This window comes from Haliaeetus leucocephalus, unplaced genomic scaffold, assembly GCF_000737465.1.
Source record: "Haliaeetus leucocephalus isolate CR32 unplaced genomic scaffold, Haliaeetus_leucocephalus-4.0 Scaffold136, whole genome shotgun sequence".
NCBI classification, from domain to species: Eukaryota; Metazoa; Chordata; class Aves; order Accipitriformes; family Accipitridae; genus Haliaeetus; species Haliaeetus leucocephalus.
This window is the reverse complement of record NW_010972572.1, coordinates 2220117-2245991: the sequence shown is the minus strand read 5'-3', so window position 1 is coordinate 2245991 and position 25875 is coordinate 2220117. Positions and strand designations below refer to the sequence as shown.

Genomic DNA, 25875 nt, shown 5'->3' with positions numbered 1-25875 from the left:
GCGGGGTGCGGGGGGGGGGGGGGGGGGGAAGCACCCTCTGCCATCCCCAGGGGGCTGCAGCCCCTGTCCCTGCCCAGCTGGGCTCCTCTGGGTCTCTGAAGCTGCTTGTAGCATGGTGCCAGTTGCCTGCCGACACTGGGCGCCGCTCCAAGGCAGCGGGGACCTCCCCCCCGGCTCAGCATGGGGACCCCCCGTGGGGGCTTTGTCCCCACTGGGAAAACAAGCTTGTTGGGGATCAGCTGGAGCCACAGCAAATCCAGGAGGCTGGGGTCAGCTGGGGTCCAGGGCACAGTGCTGGTTCAGCTGCAGCCAGTTTTTGAATTAAAATCACCCAAACTTGCCCAAATCCCCAGGGGTTTGAGGCGGTTGCTTGATTTGTTTTGAGGCGGTTGTTTGATTTATTTCCGTTGCTTGCAGTGAAAGCCAAAACGCGTGTGGCCACATGCACACAATGCAACAGGAGCATCCTTGGGGATGCAGGGACATGGAGGGGTCATGGGCATAAAGGGACATGTGCAGTCCTGGAGCTGTGGGGTCACACGTGGGGGTACAGGGAGCCAAAAATGCTCCCACGGTGATGCCTGGCCCCAGCAGACCCCTGTGCTGCCGGAGCCGGACTGTCACTGGGTGGCAGTGGCACAGCCACTGAGGAATGGGTGCATATCCATGTGGATGTGGGAGGCCATGGCATGGAGCATCATCTCTTGGTGCTGGACCCTGGCACACGTTGGGCCTGATCCTGCAAAGCCACCCCAGCCCCCCAGGGAGGGGAGTGACAGCCAGGGGCTGCAGCATCTCCTCATGTCACCTGCATCACCTCTCGCCCGGAGTGCTCCCCCTCCCTGTCGACATGTCTCTTGCCACTGCAGAGCGCATCACGCAGACGGTGGAGATCACCAAGCACGTGGTGGACATCGAGGAGAAGGGTGTCAAGCTGCGCCTGACCATTGTGGACACACCGGGCTTTGGTGATGCTGTCAACAACACTGAGTGGTGTGTCCCATGGAGGGGGTGGAGGGTGCCTCCCTGGGGCCGGGCAGCACCACCATGGGTGCCAGTGGCTCTGAGGGTGGGATGCCCATGGCTCCTTGGGCTGCGATGCTGAGCCACGGGAGGTGTTGAGCTGGGGGTCCAGGGAAAGCCTGAGGGTCCCACAGGGGACTCAGACAGTTGCCTCCCTGTACCCGCAGCTGGAAGCCAGTGGCCGACTACATCGACCAGCAGTTCGAGCAGTATTTCCGTGACGAAAGTGGCCTCAACCGGAAGAACATCCAGGACAACCGCGTCCACTGCTGCATCTACTTCATCTCTCCCTTTGGCCACGGGTACGGGCAGCCCCTGCCTGTGCTGCTGGGCTGGGGCGGGGGGCTGGGGAAGGGGCTTGGTGGGATGGTGCTCACTGGCCTTCCCCCACAGCCTCCGGCCCCTGGACGTGGAGTTCATGAAAGCCCTGCACCAGCGCGTGAACATCGTGCCGGTGCTGGCCAAGGCTGACACCCTGACCCCTGCCGAGGTGGAGCGCATGAAGAACAAAGTACGGGGAGGTTGGCACAGCCTGAAGCCATCTCAGTGGGTCCCTGGTGATGAGGGTGCCCTGGGGCTGGGGTCCCTGCTCGGCTGGGGGCTCTCTCCAACCCCTGCCTGGACTTTGCCATGGAGCATCCTCCATGCTCGCAGCACTGTAGAGGACCATGTTGCCCATGTGGCCACCAAGGACATGTCTCCCTGGTGCTCAGCTAGGGGCTGGAAGGGTGCAGGGGGGTGTCCGTGACATCTAGTCTTGGGGGTTCCTGCAGGGGATAGGGTTTTGTGGGTCCTTGGGGGAGAATGGCGCTGTGTGGTGCTTCCCACCCCTTTTCCGAGGGCCAGCCCTCAGCAGGGCTGTCTGCCTCCAGATCCGGGAGGAGATCGACCACTATGGCATCCGCATCTACCAGTTCCCCGAGTGTGACTCGGATGAGGATGAGGAGTTCAAGCTGCAGGACCAGGCACTGAAGGTGGGTCATAGAATCATAGAATGGTTTGGGTTGGAAGGGACCTTTAAAGCTCATCTAGTCCACCCCCCCTGCAAAGGGTCGGGCTCCTCCAGCTCCATCCTTGGGGGGGGCAGAACCCCATGGCTGGGAGGACATCTCATTCTGAGGTACCCTTGGGACTCTTTGGGGCCATGCAAGCCCTCTGGCAGCCCCAGGATGGTGGGGTTAGTACCTATCGCACTACCCAGGTGCATCACCAAGACCCCACAGGTGCCACCTGCAGCTTGGTGGGATGGGGCTGGGGTGGAGGGTGCTCCATAGCCAGGGCTCCCGGGTATCTTGGTAAATGGGTGCTGGATATGGCTGAAGAGATGTGTGTGGAGGGATGTGGGCCACAGCAGGCAGGACCGAGCCCTGCTAACCCCTGCCGTCCTCTTGCAGGAGAGCATCCCCTTCGCCGTCATCGGCAGCAACACGGTTGTAGAGGCCAAAGGCCGGCGTGTCCGTGGGCGCCTCTACCCCTGGGGCATCGTGGAAGGTAATGCTGGGCCGTGTCGCCAGCATCCCACCAGCCCTGAGGGGATGGGGACATCGCGTGCTCCATCTCCACGCTGCTCAGCCTGGGGGTGCTTAGGGGGATGGGGGGGGCTGGCTGTGGCCCCCTGACCTCAGGCTCCCCTGCAGTGGAGAACCCATCCCACTGTGACTTCGTGAAGCTGCGGACAATGCTGGTGAGGACCCACATGCAGGACCTCAAGGACGTGACGCGGGAAACCCACTATGAGAACTACCGCACGCAGTGCATCCAGAGCATGACCCGCATGGTGGTGAAGGAGAGGAACCGCAAGTATGGGGCTGGGAGTGGGGTGCCAGGCTGAAGGAGGGTGGGGGGGAGTGTCCCCTCTCTTAGGGGTGACCCCAGGTGATCTCAGGGGGTTGGGGTTGTCTGTGGGTCCATGCCAGGCATCATGGTGGGCTGGGCAAGGAATCCTTGGCAGCATGGTGGGGTGCCCTGGTGCAGTGGGCAGCCCTTCCCATGCCATTGGGCTGGGGCTGGCTGGGAGGGGGTGCTCTGGCAGCAAGGGGACTCAAGGCTGGGTCTGTCTTAGGGGGGATGCTCAAGCAGTGATGGGGACACGGTGTCCCCCCAGGGCTGGTGCTGTCTGGCAGGGTGGGGGGAAATGCTCTGGCAGTGAAGGGGACCCTGCATCCCCCTGGGGCCAGCTGGGGAGCAATGCTCCAGCAGTGAGGGAGACCCTCTGTGTCCGGCTGGGCTGGGTCTGTCTCAGTGGGGATGCTCCAGCAGTCAAGGGGACTCTGCGTCCCCCCAGGACTGGGGGTGATGCTTTAGCAGTGAGGGGCACCCTGTGTCTCTGCAGGCTTTGGGGCTGGAGCGGGAGCCAAGCAAGCACCCAGTGCTGGGGCTTTGCCACCAGTACCAGCTGGATTCATGACACTCGCATCCCCTTTAGCCACCCCAAGATGCTGCAGGGAGCCCCCCAAAGCAGGGTCCCCAGTGGGACCCTCTAGCCAGGGTGCTGGAGTGGTGTGGGAGCAAGTGGGTTGTGGGGGGCCGAAGCAGCAGTGCCAGTGGGAGGGGCTGGCGATGACTATAGGTGCCTCTAAGATGGTCTCTCCATATTTGCTGCCGGAGAAGGCGGCATCCCTCCGTGCTGAGGCTGTGCTGTGCCGACTGCTCTGCCGACTGAGCCAGGATCCAGCCGGGGCCACATTGGGCCCCCGCTGCCCTCCTCTCCCTGCCCATCCCCCTGGTCCCTATATAAAGTACTTGCTGGTACCCAACGCTGTCTTGGTCCTTCTGTGCCCACGCAAGGGCCAGGCAGCCGATCTCGGGGAGAGCTGACCCTGTGGCCACCCACCTGTTGCCCACGCAAGTTGCCCTTGGGGTGCCGACACCACCAGCGGTGCCTGGAGGATGCTGTGTGCCAGTAACATCACCCCAGCTCACCCAGGCAAGGTGCGGTTGGGGGGACATGTCACCGTTTGGTGGCACCTAGCTTCTCCCAGCCAAAAGTTGCCCAAGGAAAGGGCTGCAGGCTGGTACCCCTATCCTGCTGCCATCCCAGGGGGAATGTGATTTTTGGGGTGCAGGAGGCAGGTTTTCCTGGGCTGGTGAAACTGCTTGCCTCATTGCCAGTGCCTGGCTCAAACCTTGTCTTGCTGCCAGGGATAGAAGGAGCTTGACGTGCCCTCCCCTGGGTCCTCCCATGGCGAGGAGCCGTGACAACAGGCAGCGACTTCCAAAGCAGCTCAAAACGTGGCCAAAACCCATATCCTTGCTGTGGCATGCTGGCACAGCCCCCTCAACACAAAGGACCCCATGTGGCAGGGGGGGCCCAGCCCGCCCGTGCAACATCCGCCATGTCCATCACCCCTTTGCATGTGGAGGGGCTGCACCGGCGGGTGGCATGTGGCGGTGGCACGTGGCAGCACGCGTGACCCCTACCAGCCGCATTGGCAGTGTCCCAGCCATGTCGTCACCCACTGGGGAAGCATGTGGCATCCACAGGGACCCGGCTGGGATTGCTGGTCCCTCCCCATAGCCGTTGGCATGGGAGAAGCCATCGATTCGACTGGCTGTGGTCCTGTGTGGTGGGGTGGCCCCAGGTGGACGCCCACAGCTCCCTCCAGTAGGGATGGGCTTGAATGGGAGCTGATGCTCGGGAAAAGGGGTGCAGAGCATCCCTGGGGCTGGATGGGCTGTGGGGTGCTCAGGGAGCCCGTCCTGCAGCGGGGCTGTGGCTGTGGGAGAGAAGAGAGATGCCGAGTTTAAGATGTTTTAAAGCAGCAGAGAAAATATTGGGCAAGGAGAGCCTGACCCTAGCTTGGAGCACCCAGGCAGGGCTCTGTGCTCTGGGGGGTCCCTGGCACCCCTTGTTGTGGTGGTGCCTCCCTGGGTCCCCCCAAACTGGTTTGAAGCAGGTTGGGGGTGCTGGGTTTTGGGGGGATGCTTGGAGCTGCCCATGTTTCCCCCCACTGGGAAAAGGGCCAAGCACAGCCCTGGCCAGGGGGGCTCCTTGTCTGTGCAGGCAGGTGGTGGGTATCTGCAAGGTTCAGGGTATCCAGGCCTGCAGGCACCCGTGGGGGAATGTCCCCGTGGGGGGCCGGGAGGGCTGTGGCAGCACCCTCACCTCCTCTCTCTGCCCACAGCAAGCTGACGCGAGAGAGTGGGACGGATTTCCCCATCCCTGTCATCCCCCCGGTGCCAGACGCAGAGACAGAGAAGCTCATCCGGGAGAAGGATGAGGAGGTGAGTGTGGGGGAAGGCTGAGCCCCCCCCTGCCCCCAGTGTCGCCGCCATGTCCCCAGCCCCAGCAGTGGCACAGCTGCAAGAGGCCACCCTTCCTGCAGCATCCCAGCAGCTGCTGCCCCTTAGGCCATGGTGAGGAGGTGTTGGAGGGGCATCAGACCGTTTCCCCCTACTCCGCCCACTGTTCTTGGTGATCCCAATCTGCTTGGGGTGCTTGACCCAAATATGTTTGCAAGGCAGCTGGCATGGCTGGGGGGTGCCAGCACCCCCCCATGATCCCTGCTCTCCTCCCTTCCAGCTGCGGCGGATGCAAGAGATGCTCCAGAAGATCCAGAAGCAGATGAAGGACTCGCACTAGCCCCTTTTTCCTCCTCCTCCTCACCGGCCCAGATCAGAAGTGTTTACATCACGCTCCATCCTGCCCCAGCCCCACTGCGAGACTTGGTACCAACACCGCACCCGCCACCTTAAGCTGCTGCGGTATCGCCTTATCCAACCGGCCAGCACCCATCCCATGGGGACAGCTAGGAGACAGGGCACCCAGCCTGGGGGTCCCCTGTCCCAGCCACATTGCTGCCCTGGCCCTGCCCCAGGCTGGGGACAGCTTTGTCCCTCAAGCTTTGGCTTTCCCCGTTTCCCCCGCAGCTCTGGGGAGGGCCACCGGCCAGCCTGCTCCCCATGTCGTGTCCCTTGTCCCTATGTCACCTTGGGCTGCCTGCTTACAGCCTTTACACTCAGCTCGGCCCTGGCTTAAGGGAAGAGGAAAGGGGGGGACTGGTCCCAGCCCCCCCAAAGCCCCAGCTGCCCTGCTGTGGGGAACAGGGCTGCTCCCCCCGGGCCTTGGCTGGCATGGAGGGACAGCAGCGCCTGGGGACCGCAGGTGACCAAGGGGATGGAGGGGCAGCCGCCATCCTGGCCAGGGTGGCAGCCAGCACTCAGACCCTTGGCTGCCTCCATGCCAGCACCGGTACAAGGAGGGACTGAAGGTGTCCAGCCCTGTGTCCTTGGCAGGGACCCTGTCCCCATGCAGCATCATCCCTCGGGAGCACCCCATATCCCCAGGTGGTGGGGAGGGCCATGGCATGGGGAGTATTGGGGAATCACAGTCCCCAGAGAAAGTCCCTTGAACCCCAAATCAGAGGCTGGGTCCCCAGCCTGGCCCCCTGGATATCGGCCCTGTAATGCAATGACTCTCTTGCACCTGCGGTGCTTCCTGACTCGCGGCAACAGCATCGTCTCTTGCTGGTATTTCAGCTCCTGGTGCCACTTGCTTGTCTGTGGTGTCCCTCTGTGTCCCCAAGATGGCCCTGTCCCTGCTGCTTCCTGGCAGAGCATCACTGTGTGTGTCCCAAGGATGTCCCCATCCATGTTGCTTCCCAGCAAAGCACTGCTGTGTGTCCCCATATTCCCCCCGTGATGTCCCCATTGGTGTTGCTGCCCTGCAGAGCACTGCAGTGTGTCGTCCCCCCCAGGCTGTCCCTTTCTGTGTTGCTTTCCTGCAGAGTACTATGTCGTGTGCCTGTGTCCCCCCAGGAAGTCCCCATGCCTGTTGCTGCCCTGCTGAGCACTGTTGTGTCCCTCCAGGATGTCCCCATCTGCGTTGCTTCCTGGAAAAGCACCACTGTGTGTCCCTGGGGTGAGCCCTGGCCTGCACCTCCCCAGGCGGCGGCCGCATGGCATCCCTGGGGAGATGGACCCGAACCCCCCCAGCTCCCTGCTCCCCTCTGGGTACGGGGAAAGACGAAAGGGGATGGCAAAGCTGCAGGGTGGAGGCAGAACCGGGAGCAGTGGGATCACTGGGAGCTCGCTGGCAGGGGGACACATCCCCTCCCCAGCAGGGCCACCCGAGCTGGGGTTCCCCGTGTGGGTTCACCCCTGGGCAAGGGTTTTGCATCCAGGCAGCTTGGCTGATGGGGGCTGCATCTGGCCGAGGCTCAGGGTGGGTGCTGCAGGGTGCTGGGGCAGCGTCCGGCATGTGCCACAGTGTCCCCATGCCAGCTGGAGGGTCCCTTGGCCCCCATGGGCAGGGACCCCACGGGCAGGACCCCACAGGGTGTATTAGCGCTTTCCTTTTTTTAATCTTGCTATTTTCTTACAGAAGTACCTACCTTCGCATGATGGTCATAGAGGCATTTATTAAAGGATAAGCAGAGTATAGGTTTATAAATTCTTATAGAGCTAGTGGAAATATTTTTATCCCTCCACACCTGTTCTCAATAAATACGGCTGACCTGGCTTGTCTGCAACCCCGAGTCACTTCTGCATGGGCGGTGGGCACCCCACATCCCTGGGCAGGCAAGGACAGGGCTGACAGTGGTCGGCCCCATGGCCACCTGCTCCTGGCTCCTGTTTCCCTGGCAAAGGCTCAGAATGGATACTGGGGTGTTTGGGCTGCATCCACAGGGGCACCCAGCTTAGGGTGTGGGACCCAGCCCTGGGGATGGGGGGGACACAAGGATGAGGTCCCCCCTGCCTGCTACTGGCTGGTCCCCCTCTCATGTGCTGCCTTGGAATCCCATGGCCCCAGGTGCTGTTGGTGCTGGGGCCATGATGAGAACTGGGGGGGACAGAGCGGAGAACCTGAGCCAGGGGATGGAATTGCCCTCCACATGCTGCCCCCAGGCATCCTCACACCCCCCACAGTAGGGTGAGCCCTGCCGGCAGACACTGTGGGCACTTGGCGTGGCTGGGCCTACCCCGCGAGTACCAATGCCCCGTTATCTCAGTTTGGCTTCACCAGGAGCTGGCAGGGTGAAGGGGTAGGAGGGGTGGGCAGAGTGGCACCGGGATGGGTGAGCTGTGTCTCTGCGTGCCTTCCACTGGGCATCATCCACCTGCACTCCCTTACCCCTCCCTGCACCCTGCTACCCTCCCCTGCAACCCCCTGCTATCCTCCATACAGTGCCCAGTCCAGCACAGGGTGGGGGTGCTCGATGGCTTTCCCTGGGCCCCCCAAATCCTGCTGTGAACCAGCAGATCCTGGCACAGCCCAGCCCTGCTGGGTCTGGCGGGGGGGTGGCAGCAGGTGGAGTGTGGGGGGTGCACAGGAGCAGGGAGCCGGCAGTTTGGGAGGGCACCCGCACTCATGCAGGCTTGGCCCCAGCCCAGGGCAGTGTGTTGGGGTGATCCTGTGTCCCCTGCCATGACACCCAGCAGCAGCCGTCACGCACATGGCACAGGGCTGTACCTGTCCGCCTGCACCCTGCGGGGCTGGGCTGTGGCATGCTGGGGGAAGCAAATGCCCATGCCATGCCATGCCATGCCATGCCATCCATGTACATCTCTGTCCCTGATGCCTTAATCAACCTGAGCACCCTCACCTGGGCCCCACCCACACCCTTGACACCCTGTTTAAGCTCAGCAGCCCCTGTACTGTGGGTGTGCTTGGCCCAGCCCTGTCCTCTCTGCCTGTTCACCTGCTTGTGGGGTTTCCTGCCTTCCCCTTAGGTGGTGTTTTATTTCCACCCGATGGTTGCTGGATGTGGGTGGGACCTGTTGCTGCTATGGCCTCGCTTGCCACCCTGGGATGGTGGGTGCTGGGGCCACCCACAACCCCCCCAGCTTGTTTACTGAGCAGAGCACCCTGTGCTCCCTGCCGTTCACCCCATGGGTAGGAAGCCTGTGGTGGAGGCGGGGAATGACTGGAAAACCAGCCTTCCCACTCTGGGGGCACCCCCAGTCCTTTATGGCCCCCTTCTGTGCACTGTAGTTTCTCCCCATCCCCTCTTCCTCAGCACATCCTCCCTCCAGTCCCTCTGATTCTAAACACCATCAACTCCTGTGCTCCCCTCTACTGGCACTCACCCCCCCACCCTCTCATCTCCCTGCCTGGCCCTGCCCAGGTGCCCCCCATTCCTCTTTACCCCCATACCCCAGCCAGCTCTCTTCCCCTCTGCAGGGCTTTGCTCCTATCTGGTTCCCCCCCGCTGCTCCCCATGCTCGAACAGCTCTACCCCCCCACCGAGCACCTTCAGCTCAGCTCAGGTCCCTCTGTGCTCACCCACTCCCCCGTGTGACCCTCCGATCCCCTTCCCCCTCCCCATATGTGCCTGGATCTTCTCTGGACCCCTCTGCTTGCTGCCTCCAAGACCATCCCCAGGTTTCTGTGTCTGCTCCAAGCCCCTCTGGGGACATCCAGACCCCTCTGCCCCCTCCTCTGCTCCCCATGCGGCAGAACTGCCTGCAAGGGCAGGGAGAGCTTGGACAGGCTTTGTTCCCGTCTTCCTCATGGATGGAACCCCGCTCCGTGGTCTCACAGGGAAGGAAGCCCAGAAAGGGGCTCTGCTTTCAGCTGCTTCTCGGCTGCTTCTGGTCACCTGCGGCATGGCCAGGCTGGGACGAGCGCCAGCTGCCTCCTTCAGGAGGTAAGAGCGAGCTGGTCAGGCCAGCGCGGAGGTTTTGGCAGTCACTCTCCTCCTTGCTGTGTTCTTCAGATGACCTGAATCACAGAGCACAAAATACTTCCATCGATACTTCTCTCAGATGTTGGTGTCAGAGCCAGGGAGCTCCTGAGTGAGAGCTACACCCATCCCCGCGCCGTCATTTATCCCCATGTGGATGGTGAAAGCCTGTCAAGTGTGTGGTTGTGTTATTCTTCTCTGCTAAAGTGGCTGAAGCACTTCAAAGGGGTGCTCCAGATGTCCTTGGCAGAGAGCTAAGGCCAGGCTCTGCGTTTCTCTGGTCTCTGCATCACCCAAGACATACCAGTTTTGGTTCTCTACCAAGCTGAGTGGTACAGTCAATATGCTGGAGGGAAGGGCTGGCATCCAGAGGGACCTGGACAGGCTGGAGGAGTGGGTCCATGTGAATCTCATGAAGTTCAACCAGGTGAAGTGCAAGGTCCTGCACCTGGGCCAGGGCAGTCCCCAGAACCAGCACAGACTGGGGCATGGATGGATGGAGAGCACCCTGTGGAGAAGGACTGGGGGATACTGGTGGGTGCAAAATGGGACATGAGCTGGCAATGTGGGCTTGCAGCCCAGAAAGCCAGGTGGCTCCTGGGCTGCATCACCAGCAGCGTGGCCAGCAGGTCGAGGGAGGGGATGCTCCCCCTCTGCTCCACTCTCCTCAGACCCCCCTGGAGCACTGCAACCAGCTCTGGGGTCCCCAGCACAAGACACATATGGACCTGCTAGAGCGGGTCCAGAGGAGGCCACCAAAATGGTCTGAGGGCTGGGACACCCCTCTGCTATGGAGAAAAGCTGCCTTGTGGGGAGCTGCCAGCCCCATCCACCTTCTCCCCTTGCCGTGGGTTGGAGCTGGGGCAGGAAATGCCCCCCATGGGGTCCTTCCCTCCTTTACCAGCGCTGCCTCAGTCCCACCTTGCTCCCTCCTTCATTTTACAAAGATCCTGAAACCCACCTGTGGCTAGTGATGCCAATATAGGCTATTTATTGGGCCAAAAATCACCATCACAAACATTAACCCTCTTAATATCAGCACGGAAATGGAAAATGTTTGTGCTTCCTTGGGTGGAAGCAGCTCTTGCCCCAAAGGCTAGGATGTGTGAACCTGCCTCCTCCTGAATCCTACCCTTGCAGCTCCCAGCACTCCAAGACAGACTCCCACGTTGGTGGCCCTGCCTGCACCTCCCTTCCCAAAACAGCCAACAGAGCCTCTTGTTTTGGCCCCAAACTGGCTGATTTAGCCTGATGCCCCTTCTCGCTGGAGGATAAAACCCAGTGCTGAGGCTCTGGTGACAGTCCCAGCCTGTGCCTACCCTTCATTGTGCTTCATTCCATGTGATTTTGGTCACATCTTTAAAAATAAAAAAACCCCAAACCCACTCAAACCCAGCCTTCCCTGGGCAGAGATATTTCCACATGGTGAATGCTCCAATGCGAATTCTCCAATGTCCTATTTTAGGTTCCTTGCCAGCGCCAGCACTGGCTGCAGACATCTGCGCTGGAGCTCCTGTCGAGCCTTTGGCAGCAATTGTGGTGGAAGGAAGTAAGGGTTTCTCAGGGCAGAAAAGGAAATCTCTCCCTTCCTTCCCTGGGCTGTGCCACCCCATGCCTGCCACCCAGTGAAACCTCAACTGGCATCAGACCTTCCTTTCCTTCCCTTCCCCATATTTATTCATTTATTCCTTATATTATTTATTATATTTTCCCCTATCGGTGGGCCCTGTGCAGCCCCACCTCTTTTTCCAGCATTTGGGGATGTGTGCATGGGGTGAACCCCAGCTTGGGGACCCTCCCCCATGTGGCTCTCCTGCCCCATGGTCTCCATGGCGTGGGGGCAGTGCCCTACTGTGCCCCACGCCGCTCCCCTGCCCGTTGCAGGCAGGTTGCCCCAGGCAGGGAGGTCCCATATGGCTCAGGGGTCACTTTGGCAGAAAGATGCCTGAGTGCTGTTCCTGACCCTACTGCTGCCTTCCTGGGGCACCCGTGGCTGGCTGGTTTTTAATCCAGAAACCAAGGCACTGCCTCTGGTTTCTTCCCACTCTCTCTTGTGCCTCTTTGCCACTTGTCACATCCATTCCCACCACTGCCTCTCCTGGGTCTGGGTAAGGCAGCAGCAGTCAGTATGATTGCACGCAGCGCTGCCTGCTCCGTCGGGAGCAGACGGCGTGGCTGTGAGCTGCTGGCTGGCGAGATGACATGCCTTCCCATCGCCTTGCAGATGTGATGAGGATTTGGGATGCTGTGTCTGAATGCATTCAGCGAATGCTCATGATGAAGCAGATAGCCTTTGTATCCTCCGCTCACAACTTGATGATTTCAGTAGACCTGAAACACCTATGCTATTGCATGCCATTGCTCTTCCCCTCCTTTAAAGGCAGCTAAAACATTCCAGAATTACCTTGCAGCTGGCAAACGGGCTACAGACTAGATTCTCCATCCAGCTCTAGCAGAGAGAATTCTTCAACACATTTTGTGGCTTCTGTGTTCCCCACAGCTAGAGTGGAAAGACTAGACCAAGAGCTTGAAACATTTTTCAGGGTTTATCCCAAATGATGGGAACCCCTGATCTAGCTGAGGGATGTTGGCTCTGCTGTTCACCAAATACCTTTTAGAGGCTGAAGAGGAAGGAGACAAAACACCTCAGCATATGGAGGTCTTCCCCAAAGCTTTTCAGTGTCTCTTCTTGCTCCTCTGTACATCAGAGCAGGGCACAAGGGACAAAGCACCACCACCACGCTCTAAAAAGTCATTCTTCACTTCTACCATCCACAAAACACTTATTATTTGCTCCTTCTCATCTCCTCGGCCTTCAGGCCACCAGAATACCTGGAACTGGGACATTCTCAATTGTTGACCAACAGACGTTGGATCTTGGATTCAGTGATGTCACTTGCTGAGAGGTGGGTTTCTCGGCTACCTGAGACTTTGGCAGCTGTTTGTGGGCTCATCTCTGCTTAAGCCAGCATTCTTGGAAAGAGGAGACGTGAAAATCTTTGTTTCCCCTTGCAGCACCTTTGTGGCATACACTCATTTCTGCATCACCAAGTAAGGAAGGGAAGCCCTTCAGAAGGTCCTGAGGACATCACAAGAGGAAACCACCCCCCACATAGCTAGGTGTATAAAGCTAGAGTCTCTCTTTGTTTTATTAACTGGATTCAAACCATTCATATTTATTCAGTGGTGTGGTGCCTGTTGTCTGATAGACATGTCCTGGAGCTCCTGCTTCTAAGCCAATTGAGACAAAAATTGATGCTCCGTAGTTCTGCTGCACCAGACCTTGTAAAGGCAAACACCAGAGTTCATGCTGGCTCCTACAGCCTTGTTGGCAGCAGCAGTTGAAAGAGAGAAGGGATGGATGGTTTGTACAAAAGCCCAAGGATGGGCAGATTTTCCATGATTTCTGGTCAATACTGCCATCCTTGCAACTGTGTTGCCCCAGGGTGCCAGGGGTGCACCAAGAGCCTGGTGGCCCTCTGCACCAAAAGCAGAGATGTCAAGTCAGCAGGAAGGGTGGTGGTGTGCAGGTATTTTGCTTCTTAATCACACCTATTTGAGCATAGCCTATCCAACATCACCCGGCTAAGTTTCTTCAAACCCTGGTTGTGCTGAGCATGGACAGTTTCAGAGTGGCCCAGCACCATCCACCCATGCCGTCTGCTTGGCCCGTGGTTTGCAGAGTGTTTTCAGATTGCTGCTGCCATGGCTGGGCAGCTCCTCACAGCAGAAGTAGATCCAGACCTCAGCACACACCCTGGCTGTGCTGGGCACGTGAGAACGGGACAGGGACAGGAGATAGATGGGTGTAATTATAGCATGGTCTTTTAACTGCAGAAGAGCCTGCCTATATGGCTATCAGTTCTGGGAAGCGCCATTAGATGTGTTCACTGGCACACTACGCTATTTCTGGAGCTTCCTTTAAAAAACACAAGTTGTGCTGTATTTTGGCAATATAATCCCCATACCTGTAGTCATACAAAACCCACCAAGAACATTTGGTGTGACCTGCCAGTCTGCTGAGAAGCTTGGCAGAAACAGCCGTTCCTTCCCCCCGATGATGATGTCACAACTGATGTCAGCATGAAGCACAGGGACCAAGTAGAAATGACAGCAAAAGCTTGGTCTGATGCTGATGTCCCCCTGCAGAAGTGGATGAGGTGCCACTCTCTTGGGTCTCCAGCTAGGACTACAGGTCCCTGGCAGAAGCCCTCAGCGTTGGCTGTACTTGGGGAAACAGCACCATCTATTTGCAGTGTTGTTTTACAAGTGCCTTTGTAGAGAAGACAATGTGGCTTCCACGGTTGGGTGTCTGTGACCCATCAGCAGGGCTGGGGATCCCATCCTGGAGCCAAAGGCTTGGTGTAGGATCCTCTCCTGTCCTAGGTCACGTTGGCAGGCACCTCCCTGCAGCCCAAAAGTAACATCTGACGTTTGCTCTCAGTTTAGGGTTATGAGTACGAGTCACACAACGTGTGTGCGGGCACCAGGGGAGGGAAGAGGCACAAAGAGTCCACAGGCAGGTCAGACAGCCCCAGGCTAGGGGCTTCATCTCGGATTTGGATCTCCCTTTCCAAGGCAGGGTCTGCCCTTCCACTCCCATGCACAGACATGAAGACACCTACCCTGAGGTCCCATGCCCGTACAGGTCTCAGCCCCTGCCCCACACTTCCCCACAGCTGCCTCAGACAGATGCTAGCCCATTGGGGTCCCAGAGCTGTCTGGGGGAGGCAGAGGTTCCAGGAAGGTGTTGGCCCCACAGGACCAAGGGGGAGAAAGCCAGCCTGCCCCCACCTGTTTGCTGTCCCCACCTCAGCCCATCCCCACCTCTGTGGGGACAGCAGCTGGGCAAGGGGCAGGGATTTGGGGCTGCCTCCAAACCCAGCTCAGCACCTCTCAAGGTTTGACCCCCATGTGTTCCTGGTGACAGAAGTGACCCAGGACCCCCCGTTCCAGCTTTACCACAGGCTTGGGAGGAGTGAAAAAGATCTGCTCTATTAAACCTGCTGGAAAAATGGTACAATGGGTGGTCTGTGGCATCCAAAGCACAACAGATGGTCTGGGGCATCCAAAGCTCTCGTGAAGCAACCACTACTTTTTCTTGCCACTTTTCTTCTTGCTTTCGATCAGGTCCAGCCCCTGCTTCTTGATGTCTTCCCGGGTGAGGACAAGGCCATAGTCTTTGTCAGCAAAATCAAAGGGGTCTGGAGGAGATAGTGGAGAGGAATGGGCTGGGGAGGGTCTGCAGGGCCACCTGTGCTGTGCCTGTGTCCCTGGGAAGAGCTAGCAGGTTTTGGAGGGCTGGTGGGATCCTGGAGAGCCCTCATGCCAAGCCCTCAGGCACAGGCACTGCCAAACTGACTCTTCTACCCCAGCATCCCAGGGTGACCTGCAGGACCTGGTGATGCCACCGCTGTGGCCCATCTTCAACACTGCTGGGGCTTCCCATAAAGGTCTGGAGCTATGGGATGGTGGGTACAGCTCACATTTTGTTAGAAAAAGGTGCCAAAAGCTCATTGTTTCCTCCAAGAGCATCCTATAGGAGGAGGCCACAGGCAGAGTCAAGCACTAGTTATTCTTCACAACCAGGTGATTCTGAAGACAAGGCTCTCCTTCCTTGCTCCACTGCATCTCTCCTTCTTCCTGTGACGGCTCAACACTGACCACCCCACCAGCTGCCTTTGTTCTCCCACATCCCCATCTAAAATCACCACCCACTCTCAAAGCCTTGGAGACAGTCAAGGTCAGTCCCAAGGTTGGGAGGCAATTCATGGGTTGGGGTCTGCTGGGACAGTGGGAGACAGGCAAGGAGGCCCAGAAATCCCAGTGGGCAGGGGCTAGGACAGTTGCTGTGTGACATGACCCCGCTGTGCTCTCCTACCTTGGACCCTACTGCCTATGTCCTCAAAGGAAATCTTCAGGTTCTGTGGATCATTCATGATTGTTTTCTCTAGAAAATTTCTGACCTTCACAAAAGTCTGTGAAAGACACTCTGGGTTAATTGCTGAAGGGGAGGTGCGTGTTACAACCCAAGGGGTGCCCCACCTCGATGTCCCCCTAGAGGGGACACCCTGTAGAGCCCAGTGCCACTTAGGACTGAGCTGCTCCATGGCTCTTCCCTGGGGCCACCTCCATCCTCCCAGCTGGGAAGACAGCTTGTGATGGACCATCCGGGAGAGCCCCCCATGGGTCCCAAAGACCACATCAGGGATGGAGCCCCCAAGCACCTCATTGTCCTCGTCAGGGCTGTGACTGTGGGAAGGCAGGTTGGCCACCCGCTGCACCAGGTACTGCAGCTTCTGCTCACAGTGCTGGAGCTTCTCCTCCACTCCCCTGGCCTTGAGAGAATTGTCCTGGGGTCAGAGAGAGAACAACCACCTTGGTGGGGAAAATGAGCCACTTGGGGTGACAGTGGCTGTAGCAAGTGTCACCGCGCTGTGCCATTGCACCACCAAGCACTGGCCGGGGCTGTGCTCATCCCAGTGCCACGCGGGTACCTGGCCAGGCACGGTGATGCCATGCAAATGGACAAAGAGGTTGTCGATGCCATTCTCAAACTCGAGCAGGAGCTCCTGGTTCCTCAGCATCTGGGCTTGCATCTGCTCCAGCCGAGCCTCTTCCCACTGCAGGTTCATCCTCAGCTCCTCCTCCAGCATCCTGGAACCAACCACATTCACATCCATACAACTGCATAGGGGTGCAGAGACACCCCGAATCTGTTGCAAAAGCTGCTCAGGTTGCAGAGCAGAGATGCTGCCTGCAACCCAACTCCATGCTGCTGGTACCACTTCCCATGCCAGGCAAGGAGCAAGGGTCCTCCTGCTGCCACAGCAGGAGCTTTGGGAGCACCCTGGTGAGAAAAACTCCCTGTGCAGGAGGGGTGGGTGGCTCATGTCCCGCCCCCCCGACCCAAGGGTGATGGCCCAGTTGGCATGACTGGCCCAAGGCTAGCAGCACCTGATTGTGTTGGGGGGCTGGCGAAACTTCAGCTCAGCCTGCTTCAGCTCCAGCTCCTTCAGTGTCTTCTTCAGTGCCTGCTTCTTCTCCTTGCACTCCTTGATGTACTGCTCCAGGTCCACGGAGGACTTCTGCTGTGCCAGGAGCCTGCTGGGGATGTCCTGGCCGGGGGAGAGCATGAGGACTCAGCCCACGGCGCTCCTGCAGGGTACAGGATCCTGGCCGTGGCCTCAGGGAGGTTTCTGCACGCACCATGGACTGCTGCTAGCTCATGTCATGGAGAAAAGCAGCTCCATCCCTGCCCACACAAGAGGGCCTTTGGGGAGCTCCAGGGGCAGAGGAGAGCAGATAACCCCACAATGAAACAAGGCGAGCAGAGAGGTCTCAGCTCCCCAGGGCTTGAGCAGCCCCAGGTTTTACCAGAGATGAGTTTTTACATTACCCAGAGGCGGGAACACTGCACCGCAGCCCTGGCTTTCTCTATCTTCTTGGTCACCAGGGCCTTGCACTCCATCTGGGACTTGGTGGCCTCCAGTTTGGTGCCTGGGGTGGGAGGGAAGCAGCATGGAAGGATGGTCTGTGGCTGCGCCCATGTCCCACCCCCATGCACCCCGACAGGTACTCACCCACCAGCGGGTCCTGTGGGAGCAGGTTCGGGAAGTCCATGGTGAGCTCGTACCTGGCTTGCTGCAAGGACGTTCATTGTCACCCCTTGAGCTGCTGGCACCCCGGGGGAGCTGGCCCTGCAGCCCACCCCACTCACGGGGGGCTCAGCACTGACGCCTGCCATCTGCCTGCAGCCCTGCCTGCGCCGGGTCCCCCCAGCTCACCACTCTCAGGTGCCTTTCGCTTGCTTCCTTGAGCCAGTGTCTGTCGATGTGCACCTTCTGGGAGGCCAGGGAGCGGTACCTGAACTCTCTCTCTGCAAGGAACTGGGTTTCCATCTTGGCCATGTCCTCCTGGAACATATCAGAGAAGGGAGAAGTGGCTGCCAAAGCCAGAATGGACCTTTGTGAGCCAGCTGAGCTTCTGGGATGGCCAGCGTCAAAAATGACCCCCTCTGGGTAAACAGGCTGGGAAGAAAACTGGGCAAGGAGGACTGGAAGATGAAGCATGCTGCCTTGACCATGACCAGTGCCCCAGGGCAACCTGGCCCAAGAGTGAGACCCGGGAGAAGATATGGAGGCATCTGGGTGCTGTGGGCAAGCCCAGCTCACTCTCTTTTGCTCTTTATTGCAGGAAGACTCACTAGCCCACGCACATGGTGCCATCTGTGGGCTCTGGAGGATGGCAAAGGGCCCCAAGGTGCCCCGGACCATCTCACCTTGGTTAAATCGGCAGCTTTGAGGGCATCCAAGGCCATGAGCTCCATGTCTTCCAGCTCCCCATGGTACAGCTCGGCCATCCCGCACAGGAGGTCAAGGTGGAGAGGCAGGTTGGCCAGCTCCTGGGACAGAGGGAACCACAGCACATCATCCCACCGAGACCCAGGGATCCCCTGCGCTGTGGGGTGATGGAGAGGAGCAGGAGGACCTCACTGATTCGGGAGGGTGTCCCACCAGCACAGCCCCTTGACACCAGTTCAGCCCCTTCAGCTCCCCGCCTTTGCAGGGGAAGCGGGTGGGATGATGGCACGGTGAGGAGGAGCTCACCTTCCTCAGCACATCCCGCACTGCCAGGTACAGGGCGGTCACCTTCTGTCCAGCGTGGACTTTTGTGAGCATCTTCTCAATGTTGTTCTCCAGCCGGTGAACCGCCTGGGGCAGAGACGAGGTGGGGTACACGGGGTGACCCCGTGTGCCAAGGCCAGCACCCACCCGGCAGGTGCAGGGGTTGGATTAAAGCTCCCTGCGGGTGCTGCCACCCCAGGAAGGGGTCCTGGGTACCTGCACCTGCGCCTGGTGCTGCTTGTCATCCATCTTGGTATCCTGCAGCTGCTGCAGCTGCCTCTTCAGCTCGTCCCGGGCTCGGCTCCGCTGCCTCAGCTGGTACAGCAGCATGTTGCACGTGTTCACCCGGTCATAGATTTCAGCCCGGAGCTTCTCCTGGGCCACCTGGATGGGCATGCGAACATTCGCCAGGCTGGAGGCAGGGCTTGCTGGGCACCCATGGGACAAGGGGGTCCTGCCTGGAAAACTCCCCCCAGGGCAGAGCTGGGGATGCTGGGATGTTGTTCCAGGACGGGGTCTGGGAGAGCTTTGCTCTGGGGGGCTGGTGGGGGTAAGGCAGAGGTGAACATCTGCTGATGGCAATGGTGGGTCGGGCTTCGGGACTCTGCATAACACAGACCCAGGGCTGGGTGTCAATAAAATCGATCAGTGCCCCAGATTCGGATGCTGGCGGAGAGCAGTGGCACCTCTCTGTCCCTGCAAGAGGCCCCCGGGCAAAGGCAGCTGCGCGGGGCCGGCGCATCTATCTCCACAGGCTGATAACCAGGTCATAACCTTGGGAGAGGCAGTGAAGGGCAGAGACAGCATCCCTCTCCCAGGGATGCAGCTGGACCCTGCAGGAACCCGGGCAGCTGCGGGGACACACAGGGTGGGACGGCCAGGAGCTCTGCTGGGGCAGAGGATCTGCTCAGGGACCTAAAGGAGGGCCTGCACAGATGGGTCCTGTAGAGGAAAGGGACCCATGGGACCACACATGAACACCCCGTGTCTTGCCACACCAGCCCTGTGGACCCACAGGGGCAGCCTGTGCCCGCCGGACCCTGCCGTTACCTCCACCGTCTTCCTGGCCAAAGTGATGCCCAAGTGCTTCTGCGCTCCGCAAGCCTCAGAAATGGTGAGCTTGTTGCACTGTGAGCAGGAGAGGGGCAGAGAGAGCACGTCACTGCCAGCCTGGGGACGGTCACATCCCAATGCGGCCCTGCGCTGCCTGCTCCTGGAGAGGACTGGTGGAGGCGCTGGCTCTGCAGGGCCAGCACCGGGCAGGGGTACAGCAGGTGGGACCTGCCGGTACCTTCTGAACAACGCCCAGGGCACGGACGTCCTCCTGCACCGCCTCACGCAGGCGGGGGAGCAGCTCTCTGTTCTGACCAAGCTTTTCCTCCCATGACTGCGCGAAAAACTTCCTCCCTTGCTCTGGAGGACATTAAGCTGCTGTTGGTACCATGCAGGACGATGCGGGGACCAAGAGCCCCCCACCCTCCCCGGGCTGTCCCCGGGAAGCCGAAGGGGCAGCACCTTGCAAGGTGATGATGGTGTGCAGCTCCTGGACGTGCTGGCTGAGGTTTGCCTTCCGAGCGCCGGCGCTCCTGCCTCGGCCCTGCAGCCCCGCTGCGTGTGCGGCAGCCATGGCGGCTCCACTGCCTGGTGGGGATGTCGCCGGGCTGTGACCACGCACGGAACCGTCGCCGTGGCACCTCCAACTGCCACACACTGCACACCTCCTGCTCGGCCATCACCTCCCGCTCGGCCATCGCCGCCCGCAGCCCCTTCCTCTCCACCTCTGCGGGCAACAGGTTAATTAATAACCAATTACTGAGCTCTCTGAGGTAGCCAAAGGCAGGGCAGGTAGTGAGGATCCCAGTTCGGTTTCCCATCACTGTGGCTATGGCAGTTGCAACCCACCCAGGCCAGTGAGTCATCCAAGCCCCACCAGAAACAGGGTGAGGACAATTCCAGGGAAAATACATGTACACTTACACCCAAACACACTACCAACGCACTCCTGGAAGCTGCTGGCTTATTTCAGATGGGAAGAGGAGTCTATTACTCCCTACATATGTAGCTTCAGAAATTTCAGTTAATTAGTCAGGAAACGGTTGTGCAGGAGTTACACTCCTGTTGAAACAGGCAAGAACAAACCAGCTACCAATACTGATATTTATTTTGATGCTTACCATACATTCTTGCTGAACTACAAATATGATGAGAAATGCAAGCATGTACATTTATTTGTTGATAAATAAAATCAAGCTTCCTCTACCAGGGAAAATCCTTAACGTTTGATTTGCAGAAAAACACTCTGTAAGGAAATTGCCTTTCTAGCACCAAGCTCGTAAATCAGCTTGAAGTTTCTGTAACTCAGGGCCTTTAACCTGCAGCCATCCTATTGCGCTCTAGGTGTTGTGCATAGAACACAAAGAAATTACAGGACTGTGAAATCAAGTATTACTGACACAGTATCATCTGAGGCTCTTACTCAGTGTCTCATTTGCAGATTTACGAATTGCATGTTAGTGCTAATTGCCAGTGACGAGCTAAATATCAACATTATCATCTTCAGTGCTTCATAAAGTGTGCATAAAGAGATGGCCATTTGAAAAACAAGCAGTTAAGGGTTTGTACGCATGAGGAATCTTGCCAATCTGTCCATAAATGTAGAGATCTCCACATTGAGGCTGTGTCCACATGGCAAATACAGTAATTATGCCACTAAACTTCCCTGGGCAGCATTTAAATACCATGGAAGATTACCTCCGGGGCAAGAGAAAGCATTTTAAAATGGATAAAATGGTTCAAGAATCTCCATTTCACTGGCTCTCAGCAGAACACAGACTGTAGTGGCAAGTCCTTCCAAAATATTACTAAGGAAATTTAACCCAACCTTGCACAAGCTTGTCAACAGACTGCTGCAGAGATCAGCTTCCAAAAGGAAGCCTTAGATCTAGTCCCACAGGCCCCCTGCACTTGACAGGTCAAACCTTTCCTCCTCCAGCTGACTTCAACTCTCCCTGCTTAAATTCTAGAAAATTCACAACGTGTTAATGATACAAAGGAAAAGGTCACGTCAAGAGTACAAACCAGAGCTCTGTTGAATTGTCATATAACAGACAGTCATGTGCTCTAAAAGCGAACAGCAAACAATGAACACAACACATGCTCATCTGGGAGAGAGGTCTAGTCGTTGTCTAGCCTGCAGCTCCTGACTTGCTGTGTACTATCAGCATGGAAACAGCTATGTAATTCTAAAGGCTCCTTAAATTCCTGCTGGTTTAGCTTTTAGTCACCCAAGCATATATGCTTTGCCTGGTGGTTTGTAGTTTTACTATCTCCTTCTCCAGTTGTTGTCCTCTCTTCCCCTCTTCTTTGAAATACCCAACTTCAACTTAAAAGCATTTGTTTAACACAGCTGAAACAAGATTTAACAGAATTATCAAGAACTATGTACTGTGCCTCAGGAGCTGGCTGGAAGTTCTGTGCATGTATTAGAAAGCAGCATAAAAAGACAGAAGATAAAGGACAGCTGCCAGTGTTCTCTATCGCACTAAAAAGAAAAGGGGCACATTCAAACAGTTACTGCTAGGGAATTACAGCCCAACAAAAGCCTCTCTAGCTCAATGGCCAGAGGCCACCACTGCCTGTTCGAGATTCATTTTATCATGTGAACCAGAACAGCTCACAAGCGCAAGCTACCCCTTCAGCCTACAAAAAGCATCACCGCAGTCAGAGATACCTCCTATACTATTAACAAAAATAATTATTTCTTTCTGTATCTATAATATATAAATAGGTGATAATTAATTTTTATTAATGTAGCTAAATATATTTTACGAATAAGTTATTTGGAAAACATTTTTTCTACGTCAGCAAGTACTGTTACATCCAGTGAAGGAAATCTTTAAGAATGGTCCTTTAAAGTACTCTACTTATCAAGCAGCCAATTATGGAAGTCTAAGTCAGTTTTCATGCTGCCTAGAGATTGGTTTTTAGACATGATCCACACTTTGCACCTGTTTAGAAGTGAAAATGCAGTGCGTTCTTCTTAAGGTTCCTCTCCTCACATACAAACCCCACCCCTCAGTGACCTATGCAATCTTCCACTCAACATTGACAATTTAAAGTAAAAATGATTGGCACCGTATCAGTCAAACACTCTTCAATAGCAACTCTTAAAGTAAATCAAAGCCAGAGTAACTTCCATATCACGTCTTAACTCAATCCTCATTAGTGCAACTCCAACACAAAATGTTCCTACAGGCAAAGACATTTGTAAACCAAGCAAGTGTAAAATGATAAAAAAAAAACACACTGCATGGAAAAATCCCAAAGGATTAGTGTCAGAAAATATTTGGCAGCAAGAGATTGGAAAAAACATGAAGGCCTAACAGAAGAGAGTGGCTAATGCCAGTCATTTTGTAGGATGTTGTTAAAGTAAAACTGCTGCAGGAAGGTTTTCATTATTCAAGCTTTTCATCTCCTTCCTCCACATCTTTCAGACTGAGCACTTCCAGTGTTCCTTTCCCTTTTGTCTCACTCCGGATCAGCTCATCAATCTCTCTGAAGCAGCCTGGGTCAATAAGGCACACCTGAAATGTTTCACATTTCATCAGTCAAGCAGTAATATTTGATTTTCATCAGCCCCTTTTCAAGGTCTAACATTAATCCTCATTTAAAAAAAAAGATATTGTTTAGTTACTAAGAAGGACTTTGCAGGGTTGGTAAGTGATTTCTATCAAGTAATCTTTCCACAGAAGTTCTGCAGTTCCATTTACCCATGCTGGACATGTCTTTTGACAGTTGGGATTGCTAGATTCTAAACTGTTCTCGGAAAGCTTTTTACTAATACCAAATCTTGCTTTATCACAGATTATTTTTTAAAAAACTAATTAGCCACTGTCAAAATACAGGCCTGACCCACCAAATAAATAAAAGTAACATTCCATATATGCAGAGAAACTTATCAGTGTTGTAGGATAATCACTGCTGAGAGAAATTACACTGTGCTTCTCCTCAGCATAAAGCAGCAATCTCTGTATAACAAAGGCTACTTTCAAGCTTACATCACTAGGATTGTGTGAAATTAAAAACTACAAACTACACCTCTGATTTAAAATCTCTGGTAAACTTGCAGTTTATCTAAACAACTTCTATTTATTAATTAATTTTCTAGTAAAATGTACAGGTGTAGTCAAATCAAGTATGAAACCCAAGGACTGCTTTATTCCTTACAATTTCCAACTGTTCATGGAAGTCTTCATTCTCAATAACTTTAATCAGTGGCTTCAGCTTCTCTTTTAGTTTCTTCCCCTCCTTCGCTGGAAGAATAAATCGTAGCCTCATGTGAGCACGTTCAATTTGCATGGTCTCCTTTAACTGTCTGATCACTTCCAATGCCTGTTAAGACATTAAAAAGAAAGAGCATTTATATACCTACTTAAAACACACCACACAGATCAAAATCTCAAATTCTTTGCGTTAGCTTCAGACACATTTCTCAGTACTGATCACTGCCACTCTGCTGCAGGGAGTTTGCTATTTTGATAGATTAAGAAGAAAAGGCAGAGTTCTTGCTTTTTGTGACCACTTCAAAAACTTGAAGACCTGTCTGAAATAATGTTAAACAGCAGTTGTACTGCAAAACAACAGAAACCCATGTGGCTCAGATGCAAAGCCTGATTTACTACCTCAATTAAAATAAATTATAAACCTTTTATTTGTGTTCCAGGCATATCACTGTCGCTGCTTTAATAAGTTTCTTTCTTTTTCTCTTCCCTGAATTGTTAGAAAACAAACTGCAAGAGTTTCAGAAGCTGCTTGTATCCAGCATTCAACTGCCAGCCAACTGAGTAATCACTCTGCGGGCTTTAGACCACAGGGCTTTATTGATCCCTCTGGGACTGCTAACAGAGAAATTACACTTGAAACGACACCTCTGAGCAGAAGCTGATTTTGTGAGAAAACCAACCTGCTGCTTTGTGCTCTTGTGTGGTTTGACGGAGTAGTGAATATCCTTCATAGCTCTTTCTATAAGGATTACTGTATATGGCCTCTTTGTTTCAGGATTCACACATTTGTCAGCCACAATAGTTGCGATGTCCCTAAACATCTGCTCCAGCTGTGTGTGTCGTTCTTTGTCCGATACCTGCAGCTCCCCTTTTAATAAAATCTGTAAAAAATAAAGAAATCAGTTAATAAACATCACAGATTTGACTGAAGAGTGAAAACTCTAATAACTTTTTAAAATTTAACAATTGTTTGAATGGTTTGGTTAGGCGTGAAGTGCAGGAAAAGAATAACCATATTAATAATGTACATCATTGTGACAGACAACACTGGAAAGACTTCAGACAAAAAACCCACCACAAAAATACTAAACTACAAAAAGAGAAGCACAGATTTACTTGAACTCTCATCACCCACAACAAGTCCACAGGTCATATCCTACCAAGAAGGATTAAGAAATTAAATCTTAACCCTTAATTGAACTGTCCAAAGTAAGCAACTGTCCCCTTCTTTTCCCTGCATCCTTAATAACATATCTTAGGAGAGACACTCTTCAGTGCTAGCTAACCTTTCTCCTGTGTCCATAGACATCAGCGCATAGAAGCTGTATGCTATACGGAACACTCGGAACTCTTTTCAGCCAGATGCATATATAAAATTTAAGACTACACCACAGGGTTACCACTCCTTTCTGTCCATTTCTTAACAAATTAACAACCCTTTTGCCTACAGCAGCACCGCATTCTATGAAAAGCTTCCAGTAACAAACGAACCTACCATGTCTGTGTGACCCTTATGAAAAACATTCGGAAAGTCTTCTCCAAGCTTTTATAAAGCAAAGTGTGTGAAACCTACCATCTTACAGATTTCTGTTTGGTCATCTGTCCCAAAGGCTTGAACGAGATCTTCCTTCTTTGCGACCTGGCCTTTGGAAACATTGACAAACACCGTGTGCGTCTGCAGGACCTCATCGAGATCTTTCTCCCTAGAGATTAGGGCAGGGTTAGAAAACTTGTGAAGTCAGCAATGTAAGAGTTTTTAGCGAGGACGAACAAGTCCTGCTGCCAAGGCCTGAATCGTTGGAACCTGGAAACTTCTCTTATCGAAGTGTCACTCTCCCGGGAAGGGCAGGGGCACCGCAGCGCCCCGGGCCGCCCCCGCTTCCCACCTGCACACGGGCCCCACCCGGGTACCCGCGGCTCCCACGGCCTTCACAGCCGGGCACCACGCAACCTCCCCGGCTCCAGGGCCGGTCCCCAAGCGGGCCTCCTCCCCCTCCTCCCCGGCTATCTCCACGGCCGGATCCCTCCTCTCCCGGGACCCCCTCCACAGGAGTGTGCCCCCCGCCCCCCCGCCACAGTCGAGTCCCCACACGGGCCTTCCCCACAGCCGTCGCCCCTGGGCCAGGCCCCGCCGGTGGCGGCCGGTCACTCACGCTCCGCTGCGCCATCCCATGACCTTGTTGCGGTAGCAGGCGATCTCGAAGCGCTTTCCGCCGCGCCGCGCCCGCACCACGGCCACGTTGGTGAGGCGGATCTGGTTCGTGGGGGTGAAGATGGACATGGCGGCAGCCGCTCCTGCGCCACTGGCGGGCGCGCGCG

General features: G+C 55.7%; 3 protein-coding genes across 3 annotated transcripts in view; 1 reads left to right on the top strand and 2 right to left on the bottom strand.

Moving 5' to 3' along the window:
* The window catches only part of SEPT4 (septin 4), a 12220-nt gene extending 6222 nt beyond the window's left edge, over window positions 1–5998 (top strand). Inside the window, exons 6-13 of the mRNA XM_010585960.1 lie at window positions 870–993; window positions 1191–1325; window positions 1417–1534; window positions 1896–1997; window positions 2418–2514; window positions 2661–2823; window positions 5148–5247; window positions 5546–5998. Coding sequence (XP_010584262.1) covers window positions 870–993; window positions 1191–1325; window positions 1417–1534; window positions 1896–1997; window positions 2418–2514; window positions 2661–2823; window positions 5148–5247; window positions 5546–5605 — 899 coding nt within the window. The 3' untranslated portion in view covers window positions 5606–5998. The remainder of the gene's footprint in view (window positions 1–869; window positions 994–1190; window positions 1326–1416; window positions 1535–1895; window positions 1998–2417; window positions 2515–2660; window positions 2824–5147; window positions 5248–5545) is intronic.
* An 8740-nt stretch (window positions 5999–14738) lies between these two features.
* On the bottom strand, window positions 14739–19901 carry CCDC183 (coiled-coil domain containing 183). Its single transcript, XM_010585958.1, has 14 exons — window positions 19790–19901; window positions 19566–19687; window positions 19325–19402; window positions 18491–18658; window positions 18257–18361; window positions 17929–18051; window positions 17435–17563; window positions 17231–17291; window positions 17047–17147; window positions 16605–16765; window positions 16145–16334; window positions 15875–16000; window positions 15529–15625; window positions 14739–14851 (listed from the first exon to the last, which is right to left on the bottom strand). Exons 1-14 carry the CDS (start codon window positions 19899–19901, stop codon window positions 14739–14741), a joined length of 1686 nt encoding a protein of 561 aa, XP_010584260.1.
* A 548-nt stretch (window positions 19902–20449) lies between these two features.
* SBDS (Shwachman-Bodian-Diamond syndrome) lies at window positions 20450–25869 on the bottom strand. The gene is made up of 5 exons (XM_010585919.1): window positions 25710–25869; window positions 25130–25259; window positions 24237–24437; window positions 23501–23665; window positions 20450–22857 (listed from the first exon to the last, which is right to left on the bottom strand). The coding sequence occupies exons 1-5, from the start codon at window positions 25835–25837 to the stop codon at window positions 22729–22731; spliced, it is 753 nt and encodes a 250-aa protein (XP_010584221.1). The 5' UTR covers window positions 25838–25869; the 3' UTR covers window positions 20450–22728.
* Window positions 25870–25875: the final 6 nt, after the last annotated feature.